General features: G+C 39.9%; 1 protein-coding gene across 13 annotated transcripts in view; it reads right to left on the reverse strand.

The window, feature by feature from the left end:
* The window catches only part of TCF4 (transcription factor 4), a 417049-nt gene that overhangs the window by 274795 nt on the left and 117942 nt on the right, over positions 1-24312 (reverse strand). For all 13 annotated transcript variants that reach the window (XR_015696633.1, XR_015696636.1, XR_015696632.1 and 10 more), the window contains 2 exons: positions 12632-12693; positions 8508-8604 (listed from right to left, as the gene is read on the reverse strand). Coding sequence is in view for 1 of the 13 variants with exons in the window: in XM_087715341.1 (XP_087571467.1) it covers positions 8508-8604; positions 12632-12693 (159 nt within the window). In the remaining 12 variants the exon portion in view is untranslated. The remainder of the gene's footprint in view (positions 1-8507; positions 8605-12631; positions 12694-24312) is intronic.

Consider the following 24312-nt stretch of genomic DNA (forward strand, 5'->3'; position numbering starts at 1 on the left):
AGAAGAAAGCATTTTCAAGGCTTCACCTTTACATGGTGCTAAGTCAAACTCAGGCTAGCTAGGAACCCTTTGAAGCAAACCAACCTAAATATTCCTGCTAGGCAGACTGAGCAGAGGAACTGAATTATAATGAACCACCAGCTGTCACAATATGACCACAGTAACCAAATCAAAATATCAGCCACTAACCCAGATGAGATTCAAAAGGTCACCGTATAAAGCCAGCAGCTTTCTTCAAGATCACCCGAAACCTCGGTCTAAATCCTAGCAGTGAAATGTTCTATTAACCCACGGGGAGTATAGAAACAAGTTGCTATGTATTGGTAAATGATTTAATGTACAGGCGTGATAACCTAGGCTGATAAGAACTCACAACAGAGGCTTCTGAAAATTGAACAGCAAATCTGGAATGGCGTGTATCTATAGTAATATATTCTAACTTCTATATAGTGCCAGAAAACATGGAGAAAATCTTACTGGCTCCACCGTGCACCATTGATTTATCCTTCAAAATGGAGTGTAGTTGATTGGGAGGACTACAAAATCTTGGAAATGAAATTTGACTTTGATCATAGTAAATAAGAGTTTTGCTCATTCCCTCAGCTAATTATTTCCTGGTTCCAAGTTAAGACCACATAGATCAGGGGTCACCAATCTTTCGGAACTCAGGGACCTTTAAATTCATAATTTGAAATCCTGTGGACCATGAATATGATCTGCCTAATGACCGGTTGGGTAGGCGTGGCTAGGTGGTCATGTGACGGGGTGGGTGTGGCCAACTCAATATCACTCATGCCAAGGGATGCCTCACGAGACTCTATTCGCCCCTCCCCTCCCACCCTCGGCTTCTTAGGGTCCCAACAGGAAGCAGCTGTTGGAGCTAAGGAGCCACCATGAGAAAGAGTTGGCAAAACAGCTCAGTTCAAATTGGATCTGACCGAGGAGGAGGCTCAGTAGCACCTGAGGACTAAGAGCATAGGCTTTCCAAGCACAGGGAACACCTGCGGGAACAACTGCAGGTACTGGTGCCTGGAGGCTTAGTGGGCTGAGATGGTCAGCCACTTCCAGGCCATGATGCAGGCCCACTGGAACAAGTTCCTCTGGCTCTTCGCCATCAGTGGCACTTCCCTTCAGTCTTCACTCAAAGTACTGCATCAGGAGACTGAAGCAGACCCCAAGTTAGAATTTCTGCCCCCCTCTGACCCACACAAAAAGACCCCAAAGGGGGAGACTCTCTGCAGCAACACAAACGTTCATTGCACGCATCCATCCCAGTGGGTGTAGTTAGAGGACCCCCGGATTTAGTGCAATATAAAAAATGCAAATAATTTTTCTGCGGACCACCAAAATTTTCTTGTGGACCACCAGTGGTCCACAGACCACCAGTTGGTGACCGCTGGTTTAAATTATTTCTTGTTTGACTTCCAATCGATTTAGAAGCATTTGAAATTGAAATTTGCAATGTAGATTCACAGTTGCCACACAACCTCAAGGATCCTATGAAAATTTCTAGTAATTACAGGTAGTTCTCAACTTACAACAGTTCACTTAGTGATCGTTTGAAGTTACAACGGCATTGAAAATATTACTTAAGGTCATTTTTCCCGCTTACAACCACTACAATGTCCCCATGGTCACATGATCAAAATTCAGATGCTTGACAACTGACTTACATTTATGAGCATTGCAGTGATCACGTAACCATAAGGTTATAAGGTTATAAGGTTTATTGCACTTGTATGCCGCCCTATTCCCGAAGGGACTCAGGGCGGCTAACAAACCAAAGGGGAAAGGGATAATACAGACAAAAACAAAAGGCAAACAAACAAAATACAAAAACGATTTAAAAATGGGTGGGGATATATAATCTTTTGTGATCTTCTGGCAAGCAAAATCAATGGGAAAGCCAGATTCCAAGTTACTAAAGTTATTAAACTGCAGTAATTCACTTAACAACTATGGCAAGGAAGGTAATTAAATGGGGCAAAAAAAGTCACTTAACAAATGTCTCAGTTAGCAACAAAAATTTGGGGCTCAATTGTGGTCGTAGGCTGTCTGTACTTTACTAAATTATAAACTGTCCTTCTCCATCCCAGTCCTTTTCTCTGAATTCCTCTCAGGTCCAAGACTATAACAAAAAGAAGCGTAGCATTTTTAGCTTTATATAAAATGTAAATGAAACTTCAGACTTAAAAAGATATTTGTGAGACTGAAGTTTGGCTTTTACCCAGCCAGTGTTATTTCCTGTTTAGCAACAACTTTCTTCAACATATTATCCACACATATTCATATAAACTACTTCAAGTTAGAATATGAATTCAATTTTTTTGGGGGAAGCATACAGTTTCTCAAGCTGATATCAAACTTTGTGCCAAGGAAGAGATCAAATAGATGAGTTCGTGTACCTTGGTAGAAGATTTAGTAAATGGGAAAATGATGAAGAAAATGTAAGACATTCAAATGATGATAGACACGGAGCGGATAATATGTGGTGTATTGCTAAGAATGAATGCTAAAAATTAACACACGAAGTGTTAATACCACCTTATAATGCCTTGGTAAGACCACACTCTGCGAGTGTGAGACATCACCCTGCCAACAAAAGTGTGTATAGTCAAGGCTATGGTTTTCCCAGTTGCAATGTATGGCTGTAAAGGTTGGACCATAAGAAAGGCTGAGCGCCAAAGAATTGAGGCCTTTGACCTATGGTGCTGGAGAAGACTCCTGTGAGTCCCTTGGACTGCAAGGTGATCAAACCGGTCAGCCCTAGAGGAGATCAACCCTGACTGCTCTTTAGAAGGCCAGATCCTGAAGACGAAACTCAAATACTTTAGCCACCTAATGAGAAGGAAGGACTCGCTGGAGAAGAGCCTCATGCTGGGAAAGGTGGAGGGCAAAAGAAAAGGGGGTTGATATAATACCATGTTCCAATATAGAGAATGAGGTGGCTGGATGGCATCACTAAAGTAGTCGACAGGAGCTTAAATGGACTCCAGGGAATGGTAGAGGACAGGAAGGCCTGGAAGAACATTGTTTATGCAGGCGCAATGAGTCACACATGACTTTGCAACTAATAACAAGACCACACTTGGAATAATGCATCCAATTTTGGTTGCCATGATATAAAAAAGATGTTGAGATTCTAGAAAGAGTGCAGAGAAGAGCAACAAAGATGTTTAGGGGACTGGAAGCTAAAACATATGAAGAACTGTATATATGCAGGAATTGGGTATATCTAGTTAATGAAAGGGACTAGGGGTGATATAATGCCATGTTCCAATATCTCAGGGGCTGCCACAAAAAGATGGGGGAGTCAGCCTATTCTCCAAAGCACCTGAGGATAGGACAAGAAGCAATGGATGGAAACTAATCAAGGAGAGAAGCAATGTAGGATTAAGGAGGAATTTCCTGACAGTTAGAACAATTAATCAGTGGAACAACTTGCCTCCAGAAGTTGTGGGTGTTCCAACTCTCCAATAATATAGGGTTTCCTGCTTGAGCAGGTAGTTGGGCTAGAAAACCTCCAAGGTCTCTTCTGTTATTCTATTATTCTGAATGTTCGTTGAAAGAACCCCCCCAAAATGGTGGAGTATAGGAACCCACACTGCCCACATTACTGCATGGAGGTAAGAGTTGGGTATGTCCAGGGAAATATAAAAGCAGTCTGGATGAAGTAGGAATTGTCTGCTTGTTGCACCTGAAACAAGAAAAAATGGGGCAAGGCTGAATGTGGGATAAGTGTACATGAATTGAATACAAAATTAAAAAGTATGTTGAGTTGGTTTAGACATATTGAGAGAATAAATTACAATCAAACTGCACAACACATGCTAAGTAATTAATTTACTAAAATTAAAGTCGTTATTTCAAACGGCTTAAAAATTTCCAAAATAAAATAACAGTTAAAGCAATAGACTAAATGTACGTGTGATGTATTAAAATATGGGCTATCAGTATTAACGTATGTCAGGGATATGTTACATTAAGTGGTTCTCCACTGATTTATCTCCAAAGGAGTTGTTATCAAAACTTTATTCCTATAAAATAAGGATGATGAGTCCTGGCATAATTATGAGCAAACCTATAGTTGAGATTTTTTTTTAAAAAAAAAAATCTTCTGCTTTGAGAATTCTATGAATATGAGAAAATTTTATAGGGCTCTCATGTTCGGTGAAAGCACTGAAACAAAATTGCTAAAATGGAACAACCATCCCCTCCATCTCTGAATATTTAATATTAAGGGTTCTAAATCAGATAACTCCACTTAGTGAAACTATATTTTGTAAGCTTTGACAAACACACCCAGAACCAAAAATAAAACAAAAAATGTAAGCCAGTATGTCAAATCGCTGCATCTACAGATGTGTGTGAAATATTTAAACCAAGAACGACTCCCATAATTACCATTGTTTTAATCCTCATCCTTCTTTTAAATAATAAAGCATACCCAATAGGGTTTCGGATATAAAACAGTCCTTAAAACGATCATGCCCGAGAACAAAAGAGCTTTTCCTGATCAAAGGCGTCTCTCCGTGGCCTGTGTAAAATTATCTTTCGACAAGTTTGCTTTGGGAATTCTGCAGTTTCTTGCTCACTGATCTCATCTTGTAGACATTTCTGTTACTTTTCAGGTAAAACTGTTGTCTGCCATGCAGTTGCAAATCTCTTTGAAATCTCTTTGAGGTGGCAAATGTAGCATTTCATAATCACAAAAAGACCAGGTTTCAGAGCAGACAACGTATCTGAGAGAACAACACTTTCATTAGGGTCTCATACACAGACAGAATATTGTTATCTGGTGCAGACCATTAGTTGTCCATGCGGACCAGATCTAAAAGTTTCAGACTTATTTCTTCCACTGAAGGACAAGAATTCTTTGTGTTACGTATCTAGTATGGGGACAGAAGTCTGAGGTGAGGGGGAACTCTCTGGAATAGAAGGAACTGATGATAGTATTTTGCTTTTTGAAGCTCCCCAAACTATTTATTTATTTATTTATAAAATTTATTAGCCAGCCATCTTACCACCCAGTAACCTGCGTGGCTTACCTGGGTATTGTGGTGGAATCACTGCCTGAAGGAAAGAGTAAAGAGACAATCCAACTTGGAATTGATTTGGGAAGTAGAAATATCTGAGGTCAAACTTGGTCTATATTTCCTGTTTGTCAAGGGAAGGCAGACAGTCTGATGAAATTCTTGTAGTACAGGTGATCAACAATAAGTACAGTATCTAGGTAAAGGTAAAGGTTCCCCTCACACATATGTGCTAGTCGTTCCCGACTCAGGGGACGGGGGGGCGGTGCTCATCTACGTTTCAAAGCCGAAGAGCCAGCGTTGTCCAAAGACGTCTCACATTCTGTCACATGGCCGGCATGACTAAATGCCAAAGGTGCACGGAATGCTGTTACCTTCCCACCAAAAATGGTTCCTATTTTTCTATTTGCATTTTTACATGCTTTCGAACTGCTAGGTTGGCATGAGCTGGGACAAGTAACGTGAGCTCATTTGTTACATGGTGCTAACAGCCAAGCTGCCAACCTTTCTGATTGACAAGCTCAGTGTCTTAGCCACTGAGCCACTGAGCCACCTGATAAATATCTACTTGAGCCTATTCAAGTGTGGCTCAGGCTGTGTGCACCTGACAGTTGTTAAGGACAAGATGAAATTCTTTCATGCAGTTCTCCTTCACCCTTACCCTATTTAAATGTACTGCAGTTTGACTCCCATCATTCTTAGCCAACATTTGTCACAATGAATGAGGACAATGCAGAAATGTGAACAGTTCTGGAGGCTCCTCAGGTGATACATGTAACACCGCTGTCACACAGACTGCATCGATTGCCGGCTTACTTACAAGTCTGTTGGTTATCATCATTAAAGTCCATTATGACATGGGATCAGGTTACCTGGAGAACATTCCTGCCCCAATCGGATTGGCCTGCCCCACTCACACCAGCAAAAGAGGCCTTCTAAGTTCTCCATTGGCCAAGGAATTTCAGCTGGTAGGGTCTAAAAGAAAAGCCTTCACTACCATGGTCCACACCCTCTGGGACATCTTGTTTCTAGAGGTGAGTTCCCCCTCCACCATTCTGGCCTTCCAGAAGGTGCTTAAAACCTGGCACTATAAGTTGCCTTGGGGTCCCAAAGAAAAGATGCTAGATGGAGGTGGTTAGTGAAGTGATAGACTAAAGCCCATCCAAGTACTGTTTGTTAGTTTTTCATCTTTATTTAATTGCTGTTAGTGCTTGTATATTTATGCTTTTGTGGCATTTTAAGACCTCCCAAAATCACTTTGAATAGTGAGATGAGAGGCATATAAATTTAATAAATAATATGAATGATTTATTATCATGCACCAGCTTTTTAATTTTTTCAGACTTTCTGTGGGCTCAAGGGAGTCTTGCAGATGCCAATGAATGGCGATTCAGCAAAAGGATCAACTCTTTTAACATAAGCAAACAGTAGAGAAAGTCAGCTGTAATTAACAAAGAAAATCTTAAATTCTAGTAATACAATGTGTAGACTGCATAAGGAAGATCATTGGTTTTAATGCAGATGGGGCTTTATTGCAGTAACACATTTGATGAACTTACAAAGACTCAACATTTCCAAAAGACTGAAATAAAACAAAATATAGGGATACAAAATCTAGAGATATACCGGCTAGAATACAGGGATATAAAACACACTAGTCATTTGAAATCAAAGGTGTTCTGACCGAACCAACAAGTAACAACTGCTTTCACCACCAACTACAAAAATACAGCATTTTACAACTAAAATTTACAAAATTACAACTAAATTTGGAACATGTGTTATATAAAGTCTGTCTACTGTTACATGCCCCAACCATTCTAATTAGGATGCAGTGACTTCATGTTTCATAATGCTATGAAATTCTCCTCCATGCTTAAAAGTAAGTACCTTGTTATACAAAAGAAAGCATAATTTTCTCGGCCAAAAAAATGATTTTCAGGCTACAGTGTTCTCTGTTAAAATAAGCCAAAACAGAATGTGATAAACCTTAAAAGTTGCTAAAGGTACATTGAAAAGGTCAATCCTGTAAACATCACTCAGCACAGTGGGCTTCACAGAAGACCATGGTTACATGGAAATATTATATTTACACTGCCTGAAGTCAAATCTAATAGTGTGAGTTAAGAAGGGCGGTTCAGAATTTCTTTGCTTTTCTTGGCTCAAACCAGCTCTTTGAAATGGCTGTAGCTACATTACTTGTGTGTGACTGCACACACATTACTGCAAGCTTCAACACTGTCTCTCGTGTTAAACAACTCACAAATATTTCCTAATAATAAAAGACAAGGAATATTTCAGGGGCAATATATGAGTCCTAGAATGATATATCACAGTTACAACTCATTGCTTTCTTTGGCTCAGATTCAGTTGTTTGAAACCGAGGCATCTCAGCTAGTTCACTGACAAGTGCAAGGAAAAGGGTGTGATCTTGGCCAGAGAAAAGGATTAGTAATATTTTTTACATCATATATTTATCTTAACCTAACTCATTTATCAGGCATGATTAAAAGCTGCTATCTGCACTTGCAAATAATTAAAGACTTTCTTTTAACAGCCAGGATTATTACTACTTCTCTTGTAAAAGAGAATGATAGTGACCAAGCATTATCCAACTGTGAGGGCACACACTTGCCAAGCACCACAGGCTGTCAGAAGTAGAACATACTGTAGACAAGGTCAGACTTAATGTAGAAGCTTGCCGCCCAGAGACTAAAAGTCCCTATAGGCAAATTCACACTGTTACGCAAAGAAAACAACAGTTTCTGATTGCTGATAGCAAACCCTACACATCCACTGGAACATTCGTTTGGACTCACTGAGCTTTTTCGTACATTTTCCATTTTATCATGTTTACATCTATAATATGCTAGCATAAAAATAACACAAAGACTAACATTTTACAGACAAGGTGTGCCTTTGTCAATGCAATAAACTCACATGGAAACAGAAGTGCCACAATAACACAGCGTCTCCCTTTCCCATAAATATAAGTCACATTTCAAACCATGAAATCTTACGTATGAAAAACAAATGGACATAAATTAAAAAAAGCAAGGTGATATATCCAAGGACTGTGCCGAAACATTGCAGGAGTGGTCTTCACTTCATAAAACATACATTTTTTCCTCCCCTTTCCCCATTAAACATTCCAGACCCCCCCCCCTCCCCCTTCAAATCTTCTCCAGAGAATCGCTAGTTTTATCTGATGGATGAATTCAAGAGGATTTAAGGCTGTTTAAAAACAGGTATGAAGGAAATCGGGCTACAAGCCGCATATTTGCAGATACTTATTCTAAGCAAAATATTTGCAAACTTTAGCATGGACTTTGGTTTATTTTATGGCATAATTAGCATTCCTGGAGATGTTTTAGAATGTGATGGTAGTGAAAGGAATATTATTTCAGTTCAAACTAAAAAAGCACAAGCAATTACAAACATGCAAGGGTAATAGAAACATTAATTTCTTCTTACTTTGTATTCTGGAATTCACAAAAGGAGGAGATAGATTGTCATGTGATCCAAGGTCCCTGTTTGTCATATGTTCATAAGAAGGTCCATCTCCGTAGTTCTGTAAATAAATTGGTAGCAGTTTAAATGGAATATACACATGCAAACTTCTTAGATATTGCTCAGTTATTATAACTAGAAAGGCACTTTTTCAATGGACTGATGAAATTTGAAGATAGCTATTCTAATATATTAAAATATGTGCTCATATTTATGTTAATAACTCATATATTAGCCAGCAAAAATGACATTTTCTATCTTGTTCAAAAATGGAAATGTGTGTTTTTGCAGCTATGGTCTCAAATAATGAGAAACATGGAAAGTTAAAATTATGTACTTTATTTAAGGAATCATTTGTATTTCCAGTACAGGATCTGTACTGAAATTAATTTGTTTGTGCTGACTCTTTCACTGATTTTCCCCATTGTTCTGATGTACTAATTTGCCCCTGCAATCTATTTGTTTTAAATTCATTCTACCTTCATTCAGATCAATTTTATTTGTATGTACTGCATTTTATAGTACTACAATAAGAAACAATGTATTTATGAACACCTTATTGAAAACAAAACGATATTGCACTTCTTATTTTACTCTAAACTGGCTCAGCATTTTTTTTTCTGAATGGAATTTGCTGATCTTCTTCAGAACTTCATAATCCACCGACAGCTCTCCATATCTGTTTTGCCACAATTCCAAAAATGTAACCATCTTCCAGAAATAGGTAAGTTTTCCCTGTTGAGTTGTATCCAAGTCTAGTGTGCCGTGCTCCATAAAAACACCATTTTCCTTTTGAATTCAAAACATTGCATAGTCTTAACTGCATGGCTGGTTAGGTATCTTGAATCTCATGAACACAAGAAACTTGAAATGAAATACATCAGGTGAAAAAAGTTTCATTTTAATTTTAGTGCCTTCTGTAATAGTCATAGGGTTAATCATATAGCTGCTCAAAAATTGGCCATGTTTTAAATATCAGTTTGTGGTTGTCTAATGGTTATTTGGAATTTTTCGGCCTATATCTGGTAGCTCTATATAAGGGATGTCAAAGTCAAAACCCACAGGCCACATACGGGGTGCTTAAATCTAGCCTGTGGGGCTGGCCTCGAAATAGCAAAGTACCAGCCTATGGTGCCTCTGGAAGAAAAATGGGGTGAGGGGGGGGGGCATGTGCGGCTGACAGGGAGCTGTTTTGGCTAGCAGGGAGTCCGTCCCATCTCCCCACCCCACCCCACCCCGGTCTGGCCTGCAGAGAAGAACTTCAATGCTGATCTGGTCCTTGAAGAAATCCAGTTTGACACTGTCAAAAGAACTTTGATATTAATATGTTCCACTTCCTGAGTCTACTGAACATTCTTAGTGGGAACGAACATGTGATTTTTGTAACATGAGAAGAGATAAGTTTCGGATCATTGGCATAAGGCATTTGAATGTCAAGCTGTTGGGGAGGCCTGGCTTACTGTTGGTAAACTAGAAGGCACCTTATGTATATTTACACAAGGTTAGAAAACTGTCAAAAGACACTCCAGCACTTTAAATGTCATCAGTTTTAAAGATTCAGAGATCATTTCTTGGCAAAACATAACCTTGAATGAGCGTATCCAAAAAATATAGAAAAAGTCTTTTTGTAAAAGAAAATGCCACACCTTAGGTTAAAGTTAGGGCAGTGCAATCAGTTACCTACAGTAAGGACTAAATTAAGATAGAGTAAGGAAGTTGAGAGCACCCTTAAAAGAAAGACAAAGCTTCAGGTGTTTTAGAGTTAGCAGTCTGCGTACATGTGCCAAAATGTAACACTATTGCCTCCATGAAAAAGCACATTTTCATAATAGTAGTTACATATAGCAGGAATGGGCAAATATAAGAGCTGAGGTGGCGCAGTGGTTAAATGCAGCACTGCAGGCTACTTCAGCTGACTGCAGTTCTGCAGTTCGGCTGTTCAAATCTCACCAGCTCAGGGTTGACTCAGCCTTCCATCCTTCCAAGGTGGGTAAAATGAGGACCCAGATTGTTGTTGGGGGCAATATGCTGACTCTGTAAACCGCTTAGAGAGGGCTGAAAGCCCTATGAAGTGGTATATAAGTCTAACTGCTAACTGCTAACTGCTAACTAAATATGGACCCTTTACGAGCTATGGACTTCAACTCCCAGAATTCCTGAGCCAACTATGAATTCTGGGAATTGAAGTCCACAGGTCATAAAGAGGTCATAATTGCCTACCCTGGTTTATAGCCTCAACAAAGTTTAGTTAAGTAAACCCTTGTCAAAGGGTAGAGACATACCTAACTAAATAGATTATATTTATAAACTGTTAACTAAATTTAAGGACACAGAATTATACATTGAATTTATTGAGCCGCGATGGTGCAGTGGATAGAGGGCAGTACTACAGGCTATTCTGCTGACTGTTGGCTGTCTGCAATTTGGCAGTTCGAATCTAACCAGGCTCAAGGTTGACTCAGCCTTCCCTCCTTCCGAGATGGATAAACTGAGAACCCAGATGGTTAGGAGCAATATGCTGACTTTGTAAACCACTTGGAGAAGGCTGTGAAGTGGTATATAAATCTAAGTGCTATTGCTACTGCTGTGCTCTATATTTTGCTTTCTATCTTTGAGTGATTCACATAGCAGAAAGGTAAAAGTTTAAATTTAATAAATAGTCACATTAAAGGCCCTGTGCATTTGTGCCATGCACAAACCAATGCAAATAGTTAAGTTGGTTTACACTGATAATTACATTTGGCATAAAATTGTGATTAAAATTATTCCAAAAGATAAAGAATTGACCAGATTTGCAAATGTGTTCAATTGTATAACTTTAATGTTGTAGGCAGACCAGAATCACCTGTGGCAAGATGAAGACAAATAAAATTAATAAATAATGATAACAAGTTTTAGCAAAAACTTTCAGATGATTCAGTTGCATTGGAATAAACTAAAAAAGTGGAATGAACAGTTACTATTCATACAAGATTTCCTGAACTTTGGGCATATAATAGCACTTAAGACACTTAAGACTTATTCACAGCCCTCTCTAAGCGGTTTACAGAGTCAGCCTATTGCCCCCAACAATCTGGGTCCTCATTTTACCAACCTCGGAAGGATGGAAGGCTGCGTCCACCTAGAGCCTGGTGAGATCTGAACTGCCAAACTGCAGACAGACAGCAGAATTAGCCTGTAGTACTGCATTCTAACCATTGCGCCGTCTCGGCTTTTATAAGAACAAATGTTCACACATTAGATACACATTAGATAAAATAGTTCATATATACCTCTGAAGTGCTGATTTCTTGGTATTATATACTGTTATACCTTAATTTTCTTTTCTTGCTCAATAACTAATTTGAAAGATACATGCTAGTAATGATGAACCTTTTGGGCACTCGGTGCCGAAAGTTTGCGCATGTGCACGGCAGAGACCCAAAGACCAGATGGCTGGTGCACATGTGCACAGCAGCCACATGGTCTTTGGGTTTCTGGCACACACACATGCACGCTGGCCAGTTGCTCTTCACATGCGCCAGAGCTCCAGAAACCCAGAAACCTGAAGACCAGGTGTTGATGGCACATGTGCCCACAGAGAGGGCTCTCTGTATGCCACATCTGGCATCCGTGTTTCACCATCACGGATATATACAGTACACACTGACAGCCATACTGACAAAGGTAGGCTAAATTAGAGAGTTAAAACTCCTAGCATCTGAAAAGTCCCACCTTCATATTCTGGAATTAAACATCTGGGAAGACACCTTACAACAAGTGAGAAATCAACAGCCAAATAAAAGGGTAGGGGTGGAATTCATTACAAAAGAGAGATAACCATGTATCAGAGAACGACAGCAGATGAAAAAAAGCATTTAATGAGGGTTCTTTCTACTTGCGACCAAGAACACAGCAAATGTCAAATTATCTTTGAGATCAGATAAAAATCTTTTTTTTTGGGGGGGGGGAACCGGGGAGAGGTTGCTCTACAGCCAAACTTACAAGTACATTTTCCTAGGCAATCAGGTGCACAATTCCCATTTAGATGTTAAATTTGCATACGGAGGAAGGCTGGTGAGGAATAAAAAAAGATTAGATGTACTTACCCTGGATGGGCTAGGATGTCCTCCATTCCCCCAGGACCCTGAGCTAGTTCTGTCTTCTACATCTAGGGACAAAAAAGTTCTTTAGGCTTTATTGCAATAATTCTTTCCTTTTGTATAGGCACTTTTAAATTAATGTTTCAAATTAATCTCCTGTTGCCTTTAATTAAGAATCAGGCACAGGGCTACTACAATGATAGTGGCTTCTGACCCAACCACTTAAATTAACTCATTTAAATTCACAGCAGAAATGAACTGGACCCTCAAGGTTTGCACATAAAAATTATTCCAGTCTTTCAGAAGTGGCTGGAAGTCACTGACTCAACTTGAATCGAAACCTAGCACAGAAATGCATAGCCTCAACAATAACACCAAGGATACTGCAAAACAAACAGAGAGACATTAAAAACAGAGTGTTTCTAGATAAACATTTTGCTTCCTATCCTACTTTTCTACAGACTATTCCTTCTTAAAAGCAGATTTCAGAGACTGGTTTGGGAAGCATCACTTTTGCATTTTGAATCCGTAATGGATTTAAACCTCCTGTTTAAAAGCGAACTTCGTTCCCCTTCGAATAGAAGGCAATCCATGATTCAATTGGCCTCATTCTAATTTGCAATAAAGATGCTTATTTAGCTAGGCCAGCGGTGGCAAACCTTTTTCTTACGGCGTGCCAAAATTGCAGGCATGCGCATGTCCACTCAATCTCCCTGGCCATCTGTTCATGCGCGTGCGACCCTCCCATGCATGCATATGCGACCCCTCTCCAGGCTCCAGAGGCTTTCCTGAAGCCTGGGGAGGGCAAAAACAGCCTTCCCTGGCCCTCTGGAAGGGCAAAAGATCAGCTGGCTGGCACGCGCATGCCCGCCAGAGCTGACAGCTGGCGTGCCACGCATGCCACAGGTTCGCCATTATGGAGTTAGACCATGTTGTACACCTGGAAAAGGAAGTTCTGAGTTAAAGGCCACAAGCCAACTTAAGATGTGCCAAGTTGCAGGTTAGAGATCTCAGCTGAGTTCTGCTCTGAAGGTCTGAGGAAAAAGTTGTCATGAGCTATTGGAGAGAAGGTGGGATATAAATCTAACAGATAAATAAGTCTAACTAATAAAGTGCAGTAAATACAAAACAAGACCTGCAATATTTGCATATGCTTTAATACAGGTATCACTTGAAGCAAGCTGTCAGACCTGGAAGCCATCTTTTACATTGCGGCCTTCAGGCCTGCCACATTTTCTATTGTGGGAAAATGGGAGGGGGATAATATGGAGTATGGGAGATATATAGTCTAAATAACATTCCTTTCTCAGAGAGTCAAGGACACCTTGACCTGCACCTGGAGTGGCGTGACTGGGAGGGTGCATTTTTGGACCATGTGATGGGCATGTGGGTGCTGGTTTTCATACCTAAGGTGGACCAGAACTATCTCTCAATTTCTAACCTGTGTCTTAACCACTAGACCAAACTGCCTCTTATAGACCAGGGGTGACAAACTCAATTTCATTGAGGGCCACATCAGGGTTGGGTTTGACCTCAGGGGAGGGGGCGGATGGAGTGGCCAGGGTGGGCGTGGCCAGCTTGACATTATTTGTGTCGGGGGCACCTGTGGTAGCCCGAGCACTCTGCCAGTGAAAACAGTGCCCCCTCTTGAGCTCCATTTTCACTGGCAGAGGCACCATGGGCCGGTCCTTCGCTCCTTCCAGGGCGGCCCGAAGGCCCAGATCTAAACACCCCATGGGCCAGTTCCAGCCCGCGGGCCTTGAGTTTCACACCCCTGTTATAGACAAATACATATAAATACAAGCAACTTTATATAATATACTGCAGCTATATGTGGTATATTACCACATCTCTAAACCACTGCGCCACCTTGGCTCTAGAGCCAAGGTGGCGCAGTGGTTAAATGCAGCACTGCAGGCTACTGCTAGATCAGCAGGTCAGCGGTTCAAATCTCACCGGCTCAGGGTTGACTCAGCCTTCCATCCTTCAGAGGTGGGTAAAATGAGGACCCAGATTGTTGGGGGCAATATGCTGACTCTCTGTAAACCGCTTAGAGAGGCCTGAAAGGCCTATGAAGCGGTATATAAGTCTACTGCTATTGCTATTGCTAAAGTAATAGGGAAAGATGCAGAAAAATACAACCAAAATGATGAATTAACAACCTATATATTAGCTTCGAATTTCAGTTAGCATAGCCCTAACACATCTCCAAGGCACCCTCTTAAAGAAAGACTGAAACTGGAGAATATTAAAGAACACCTTAGAGCCTTTGAGAAGTTATAGTTGAAAACTCTGGAAATTCAATAATAACAGTAACAATAATTAATATTCAGTGCCTATGGATCCTGCCGAGATGTATGAATTAAAATGTACCCCTTGGGGTTTTTATTAATCTCTTCCCTGACCCAGGATATTAATCCTATTAGTTCTGCAGATACTGGATGGACTTATTACTTCCCACAGAGAGGTGTTTGTGTCCAGAATTTTGGAGATCCATGAACCAAGCCCATAAAAATCCTACACTTGTATTTTTCTTTCTTGTTTCGCATTTTCAAATAATTTGCAGAAGTCTGGAATAGTTATTTATGAATCTTCATTTAATCCACTCTTTTTCAGAATAGAAAAAATGAAGTGAGGGAAGAAATGCTTTCACGTGAGAAACTTTAAAAGGGCAGATCGAGTTAATTTCCAGTCTTACTGAGATAGGCATAAGAAGGAAACTTTAAATGCAGCTTAAGATCGTTCATAGGTAGTTAGAGAGTGCCTTGTGTTCCTGGGGATGCACAATGGCAGTTGCAATCCAGACTCAAAGGAGAAAACAGAAGTCCCTCAGCTGTAATGTCTAAGGTAGCATCCAATATATATTTGTAGCACATTAAATGCTACAGAAATATCTTGCCTGACTGCTCATTAAAAATGTATTCAAATTCTCCAATGATTGACCAGTTAGGAACCAATCTAGCAAAGCAAGAATCACTTTAAATATTGCTAACAAGTCCTAGTGAATTATTTTTTCACTGTATTAAATTCGAAAGAATGCAAAGAACTTCATAGCACTTTGTTCTGAAATGCTCTTGTTTCTAAGATTCATAAATGTGTTTATCATATACTTTTTAGAAACTTATTCAAAATATCTCTCTTCACCGAGTTATTCTCTGTGTAAATGTTATACATGCAGGTTATTTCATTTTTCACTTTTTAAAGTGAGTGGGTCATTTTACACTACAGATGGTCCTCATTTAAATAACTACTCATTCAACGACGTTTCAAACTTATAGTGTTGAAGAAGAGGTAGTTACAACCATACATTATATGTATGGCTGTCATTGTTCCTGTGGTCATGTGACCGGTCACTGTGCTCCAGAAGTGGGTTCCTACCGGTTCGGACCAGTTTGGCCGAGTAGGTAACAAAGGCCTGCCACACCAGGGGTGGGTTTCTCGCCCCGTTCCAACTGGTTCGGTTGGAACGGGGCCGGTGGCGTCCTCGTGCACGCGCGTGGCGCACGCATGCGTACTAGCATCTGTGCGATGCTCCAGCTGCTCCTGGAGGATCGCGCAGGTGCTGTATGCGTCCTGCGCATGCGTGGAAGCGCAGAACTCGTCAAAACCGGGTAAGGAGCGCGGGCGGGCGGGTGGGCCCTTCGCTGTTCCCGGAAGTTACTTACTTCCGGGTTGGCCGACCAACCGGTTCGCAGGGACCGCCGCGAACCGGTTGAAACCCACCCCTGTGCCACACCCCAAACCAGTTCTCTCGGCGGCACTGTAGGTACCACCATCTTGTTATTTTTTTAGTACTGTGCATGCAACATAGTGCACGAAGCACATGCGTGCAGCACGTCCCTGAACGAACTGGCAGTAGTAGTAGCAGCAGCCGGAATGCACCCCTGCTGTGCTCCATGATCATGTCATCACAATTTACAACCTTCCCTGCCCACAAGCAAAGTTGATGGGGAAGCCAGCAGAAAGCTGCAATTACATGATTACATGATGACCCCTGTGATTTTCATTTAACATTAGCAACTGGGACTGCCAGAATGGTTGTCGCTAAATGACACGACTTATGACTGTGTTGCTTAACAAAGGAATTTCCAATCTCAATTAGCATTGTTATACAAGGAGTATCAGTATTTTATGCCATGGTGGCACAATAGTTAGAATGCAGTATTGCAGGCTGACTCTGCCCAGTGCCAGGAGTTCAATTCTGAGCGGCTCAAGGTTAACTCAGCCTTCCAACCCTCTGAGGTCAGTAAAATGAGGACACATATTGTTGGGGGGCGATATGCTAACTATGTAAATTGCTTAGAAAGTGCTGTAGAGCACTACGAAGCAGCATATAAATGCTATTGCTATTGCTATTGCTTGAATCTATTGTTTTTATCGATTAACTCCTTCAGATTTCCTAATAGTTCAAACTGATATTTGTTTAATAGAGTGAAGTACTCAGATGGATTATAGCACATAACTAGTAAATTATATTACATATCTAAGGTCAAAAATATAGCCTAAATTGAGAAAATGCCAAAAATCTCTGGTTTATACGTTGTCTTCAAATTAAATTGACAATTATATATTAATTTAAAAGGGACTTGCAACTCAGCTTTTAAAGTTGCCACAGCTGAAACCCCGATTTTGCTTTGTATACATGTGATGGTCTTAACAGTTACTTTTTCATCACTGTTGTATCTGTGAATGGTCACAGAAATGAGAAAAGGGGAGATCAAGACAGCTGTGGTTAAAGTTAATCAGGTCCTTGAAATGTGTACCTGAGAATTTTAAAGAACAAATGCAGTATACATAATGGTGTATGGAAGTGGTGGAAGAACAGTTTGCAGAATATGCAGAGCTAAGTTTAAACACTCTGCAGACCTCCCAAAAATGGCCCTTTTTTTTGCGAAAATGGGCCCATTTTTTCAAACAAAATGGCTCTGTATAGCCTTTAGGAGGCTTGTAGAGTGCTCCCGGGGGCTGAGAGGGTGGGCAAAATTCTGCAAAAAATTGCCCGTTTTTCGCTCATTTATGCCCTCCCCAGCCCCCAGGAGCACTCTGGAAGCCTCCTAAAGGCTATACACAGCCATTTTGGTGAAGGAGACGGGGTTTCGGGAGGCACAAAATGCTGTATTCAGTGTATAAGACACACCCAGATTTTCAGTTTCTTTTTTGAGGGAAAAAGATGCATCTTATACTCCAAAAATACGGTAGTTTTAAGTATGTTTTGTTTTATTTTCTGACTTTATGCTTTTTATTCCTTGTCTAACTCTTTCTTACTCTCTTTGGATGTTTTGTATAACACTGCTTACCCACAAGGGAATAGGATGATCACTTTGTAAGTATGAATTAAATCTGTCTAAATTACTATATCCACACATTTTCACTTTAGATTACTTTTCTGGAAAAAACCTTGCCATTAATTTATTAAAAAGGGAGGCTACAATATTATCTGACATTGATTCATTTTGAACTATATTAATCCTATTCATACAAAAAAAATCCCTTTAAAATTATCAAAGCTAAGCATGTAAATGATACAGACTATGAAGCTGAATTATCTTTACTATGTGTTTGAAACTATACTGCACAATTGAAAAAGAGACTTGCTTTCACCAAGATGGTTTTTTTTTCCTTTTTCTTCTCCTTTTCCTTGCATTTTAATGGGTTGGTTTGTTAATAACGTGTTTCTCTGCATCACCCAATTCCTAATATCTTCATGAAACATTCAAGTGCTAATAATGTTAGAAAGACATTCCAGGTAAATATTTAATTATGTATGTTTTTTTAAAAAAACGGGAATCATTTAAATGACAGATCAGATCAACCATTGCATTCACTTAATTAGAGAGAGCTTTTTAAAATCATGGGTGTTACGTAACTGATTATTAACTCTCTCTCTTTTTTTATACTTTCATTCAAAGCACATCCAAAATCATAGATGAAACTCTGAATTACCTGTCAGTAGGTTTTATGCCTAGATTCCTTCCCCATGTCATCTATTCCATTTAGAAACTTGAACTGCAGTATCCAATAGAAATGAAAAATGTGTGTTTCTGAATTTAAGACAACTACAAAAGAGCACAGTTCTTGAACCCTAGTAGTTTACATACAAATTTAGTTAGCATGGTTTACCTTATTTTTCGAAGTATAAGATGCACCTTTTCCCCTCAAAAAAGAGGGTGAAAATCTGGGTGCGTCTTTATACACTGAATACAGCATTTTTTGCCTCCTGAGACCCCACCCCCTTCACCAAAATGGCCATGCATAGCCTTTAGGAGCCTTGCAGAGTGCTCCTGGGTGCTGGGGAGAGGAGAAATGAGCAAAAAATGTGTGGGTTTTTGCTCAATTTTGCCCCCCCCCCCAGCCCTCAGGAGAACTCTATAAGCCTCCTAAAGGCTATGCATGCTGTTTTCTGCTTGTTTTTGCCCCCCCCCCACTCCCCAGGAGCCCTCTACAAGCCTCCTAAAGGCTATTCATGCCCCTTTTTTTAAAAAAATGCCCCCGTTTTTACAAAAAAATGGACCGTTTTTGGAGGTCTGAAGAACGCAAAAACTTTTTTTAAAATTTGCCTCTTCAAAATCTTGGTGTGTCTTATACTCCAGTGCATCTTATGCACTGGATAAATATGAAAAATATGGTATGAAACAGGAAATTTTTGCCTCGGTTCCCAAATCTTTCAAAGCCATTATGAAATCTGTTTAGCTTTGGGTTAGCATGGAGCAGCGTGGTGGCTAAGAGGTTAAGAAACTGGGCTTCTCAGCTGAAAAAGCCGGCAGTCCAAGTTTTAGACCCAACTGCCACGTAACAGGCTGAGCTCCCATCCTCACCCCTGCTCCTTCCAGCCTAGACTTCGAAAGCACGCAGGTGGACTAGATAAATAGGTACCACTATGGTGTGAAAGTGACAGCACTCTGTGAGATCATGCTGGCCACATGAGCATGGAAATGTTGTTGGATAGCAATGGCTCAATGACCTTGAAACAGAGATGAGCATCGTCCCTATAGTCAACTAGCCGAGTAACATCTGTAGAGACTCTGCCATTTTTTTTAACTTATGTTAACTCAGTGATGGCTAACTTTTGTCCTTGCATGCCAAAATCGCATGTGTGTCCACACCCACAATGTAATACGCTTGCCCCCCTACACATGTGCGCATGACCTCCTGCCCCACACTCATGCACACAACCTCCCTGAACATGTGCATGACCCCGCACCCCTTTTGGGGCCTAGTATGCCTCACTGAAGCCTCCTAGAACCAAAAACAGGCGGGGGGGAGCCGCACACCCCACTCCATTCCTTATTTTGGACCTAGCAGGCTTCACCGAAGCCTCCTGGGACCAAAAAGGGGGCACAAGGGGGGAACATCGCACACACCCCACTCCCCCCATATGTGCATGTGACCTCCTGCCCCTGTGCATGTGTGTGTGATTCCAGCATGCGAAGCAGAGACCCAAAAATCAGCTTGCCAGTGTGAGGCACACGCACATGCACAGTGGAGCTGAGCTGGGCAACAGCTTGCATGCCCACAGAGAGGGCTCCAAAATGCCACCTGTGGCACATGTGAAATAGGTTCACCATCACGGGGTTAGCATATGTGACTTCAAGCAATTTTAGCTTACTTAATAAATCACAGTTAAGAATTTCAAGGCTTACTTAGTAAATTCATTGTAATGTGTGAATATAGTCTGCTCATTTTGTAACTTTCTCTCTCATATTTGGTCTCCTGAAAATTCTATTTCCTCCAAAATAAATTAGAAACAATAATGACCTTATTATTTGAAAGGTGTGTCAAAATTTCAACCTGATATTAATGCATATAGTTTATAAGCATCTAGGAATGATGTTTATAGAATAAACATTACATTACTATGGATTATGTACTAAATGACAGAAAATTTGAAAACAACAATAAAACCCCACTATAGAGAGTTTAAACAGAAATATTTCACTAGTTTAATCAAAGGGGACTTTTTTAAACTTTGTTCACACAATATCACTGACATTTCCTATACTACAAATAAGGGACTTTGAGAGTCATAGTTCAGCAACATCTATTATAATATGTGCAAATCCATAACAATCAAACTTACTTATTACCCTTTATCCAGTATAATTAGTAATATTCTGGCATCAAATATGCATTTTCATATCCTAATTATAAATACATTTTGTAAGAAATAATGTTAACTTAGCACAATGCATTTCTGTTATGGCTGGAAATCCACGTAACATTTGGAGATTAACTTATTTTCATGCAGGTGAACCCAGGATATAGTTAATGGAATCCAGGATATAGTTAATGGTAATTATGAATTAATTATCAGGGACATGGAGGCTCAGTAGCTAAGACACTGAGATTGTCAATCAGAAAGGTCAGTAGTTCGGCAGTTTGAATCCCTAGTGCCGAATAACGGAGTGAGCTCCCGTTACTTGTTCCAGCTTCTGCCAACCTAGCAGTTCAAAAGCAGGTAAAAATGCAAGTAGAAAAATAGGGACCACCTTGGTGGGAAGACCTTGGTGTTCTGTGCGCCTTCAATGTTGAGTCATGCTAGCCACATGACCACAGAGAAGTCTTGAGACAGCGCTGGCTCTTCAGCTTTGAAACGGAGATGAGCACCACTCCCTAAAGTTGGGAACAACTAGCATATATGTGCGAGGGGAACCTTTACCTTTACTTGATGAATTAATTCTTGATTGTGTATGATGGAATGAAGAAATTCCATTCAAAAAAACCCTGAAAATTCTACCCTCAATATAAATTTCACCATATTAATGCCTACCTATAAGAACTCCAGGTTAAATTACGATACTATATGCTATTTAAATATAAGAATAAATAGGATACCTATGTCTGTAATATTAATGTTCTTTTTTCCCCAGAAAACTGTAAAAACATGCTATAACCCAACTCACATACGCCTCCAAATACTGTGTCACATTGATTTCACCCTTCAGTTGAGACCATCAGCCTGAAAACCTATAATTTCTACCTGAAAAAATGCACCTGCTTTATCATTACTCTTCTCCAGCTATAGTGTACATCTGAGCAGTTCCAAATGGTTCCTAAATGTTCGGTGTTCTAGCTGCATAAATTTAACTTTAATGCCAAATCAGAATAGGGTTCTTTTTTGGAGAAGTCGAGGGAAATGAGGGCATGAGTTTCTACCCAAATTTAGGAAGAAGAGATCGAGATACTAGAATTGATTTGTGTGTCATGGGCTGTTTTGAAAGACACTTAAAAGGATAACGGAGAATGCAACTATCAGTTCTATTTCCAAACTACCATATTTTTCGAAGTATAAGACGCACCTTTTTCCCTCAAAAAAGAGGCTGTCTTATACACTGAATACAGCATTTTTTTGCCTCCTGAAACCCTGCCTTCACCAAAATGGCCATGCATAGCCTTTAGGAGGCTTCCAGAGTGCTCCTGGGGGCTGAGGAGGGCAGAAATGAGTGAAAAACAGGCTGTTTTTGCCCCCCCCCTCCAGCCACCAGGAGCACTCTGGAAGCCTCCTAAAGGCTATCCATGACCTTTTTTGACAAAAAATGAGCCCATTTTCACAGAGGGAGGTCTGCAGAGTGCAAAAACTTCTTTTTTAATTTGCCTCTTCAAAATCTTGGTGCGTCTTATACTCCGAAAAATATGATACATATTACTTTCAAGATACTCAAAAAATTATACCAGGGTTTTTCTTAACTCTTATTCAAAGATGGCATAAGTGATTCTGTCACATAGAGAAAGTATGTTAATTACAGGTGTTTTGCTTAAGAGAATCTGGGAAAATGTTTGGAAGAATTATGAGAGGTGATGATGATTTTGGAAACACAAATTTTAGAAAACAGCATGGTTTTAAGGCCAGGAAGGGGATGTGCTGAAATCTTGAATGGTTCATCAAGAGGTACGGTATACAAATATCATGAAGTTCATTGTAGTTTGTTCATTTAGATCAGGGTTGTCAAACACAATGCTCAATGTGGTTGGATCTGGCCCGCAGGGCTGTCCTGGAAAATGTAAGGGACCGGCATGCGTCGCTTTGGCCCAGTCTACCCAATGCAAAGAGGAAACATGCCAGAAGTTTGGAGAGTGGCATCAAGCTGGCCACGCCCATCCAGTTGGCCACACCTACCCAGTTGAACACACCCACCCCCAAGGTCAACCACACTCTGATGTGGCCCTCAATGAAGTTGAATTTGACACGCACGCTCAGAGAACCTGTTGTTAAACCGGTAGGATCCCACTCCTGGTCATAAGTCAGTTTTTTCAGTGCTGTTATAAATTTGAACAGTCACTAAATGAACTTTTGCAAGTCAAGGGCTACCTGTACTCTGTATCACAGAAAACCTTAGTATTCTACTTTCTCTACTTATTTTAAGATGGGTGTAGAGAAAACATATGGATCTGAATAGTAAACAGAAGAGCAGAAATAAATCTCTATGAACATGTCAATGATTTTACATTACAAGATCAGGAGTGTTGAATTATTACAATGTTTGCTAAATCCAATGCATTTTTGAAGCAAAAGGCTCTTATATCAACATATTTTCAGCTGGGCTTGAATTTCTGTTACCTGACATACAATGTTGGGGGGAAAAAAGTTAGGAATGGCCTAAGAAAGAACAAACCTTTTTCATCACATAAGCAAATGTTCTTTTGCAGCTCTTAAGCAGTTTTAATTGTAGGCTTGCAACATTTGGGCCCTTTTAGCATATTATAATTTTACCCACTGATCTGAAAAATGGTAAGCAATCAGTCCTGTATGTTATCTTCATAGCTCGTGCCTAAGCTTTCAGCCAATTTTCTTTGTATTTAGATTTAAATGTGCAAGCCACACTATATTAGTCTGCAAAGCATCAATGAGAAGGCTTAATTAAGTAACACTGACAGATAAATCCATTTCTTTTGCAGTAATCAAATCAAAGCAGGTTGACATAACACAGAAACTTAATACAGTTATTCCCTTGTAATTGGAAAAAGACCCTTTACTTCTCATTAAAGCAATCTTCTGGGTATTGGTATAATAAGACATCTCAGGGCTTTAATATTATGCTATAAAAGTCTCAAGATACAGGCTCCCCTAAGCAAACACATAAGATTATCTAATTCCTTCATCACAGAGGAACATATCATTTATATTATTTTAAAACTGTTAAATTATTTATCTCATCTAGAGTTCAAAAAATAATGCACTAGTATAAAAAAGTATAAAGACATAAATGCTATTCTCAAAATGATTTCAGAACTGGATGGAAGCAGTGGGTGGAAAGATTACTTTTTAATCAAAGAAATGGATTACGGGCAGATGATTTAGTAATACTGGTCACTTTTACTAAATTTTGCTACACTTTTAAAAAGAATTGAAACAATATTTTTACTTTTGGAAGAGTTGGAGACCTGTTGAAAGTCTGGAATTTTGACTGAAAGATAAAAGAGGCCGAAATATAGTCAAAATAAGTTTGAATTTGCACATCTTGTTAAATATCATCAATTGTGAAGATAAGCTACGTACCGTTTCAAGCCTAGAGCGCCACTGATTCTTCTTATTTAAAATTCTTTTTTTTTTAAATTCTGTTTTAAGGCACCATAAAAGGACGTATAGCAATAGCAATAGCAATAGCAGTTAGACTTATATACCGCTTCATAGGGCTTTTGGCCCTCTCTAAGCGGTTTACAGAGCCAGCATATTGCCCCCAACAACAATC

The sequence above is a fragment of the Thamnophis sirtalis genome, unplaced genomic scaffold (genome assembly GCF_051295495.1).
Source record: "Thamnophis sirtalis isolate CommonGarterSnake01/CBP01778 unplaced genomic scaffold, rThaSir2_p1.2 scaffold_5, whole genome shotgun sequence".
NCBI classification, from domain to species: Eukaryota; Metazoa; Chordata; class Lepidosauria; order Squamata; family Natricidae; genus Thamnophis; species Thamnophis sirtalis.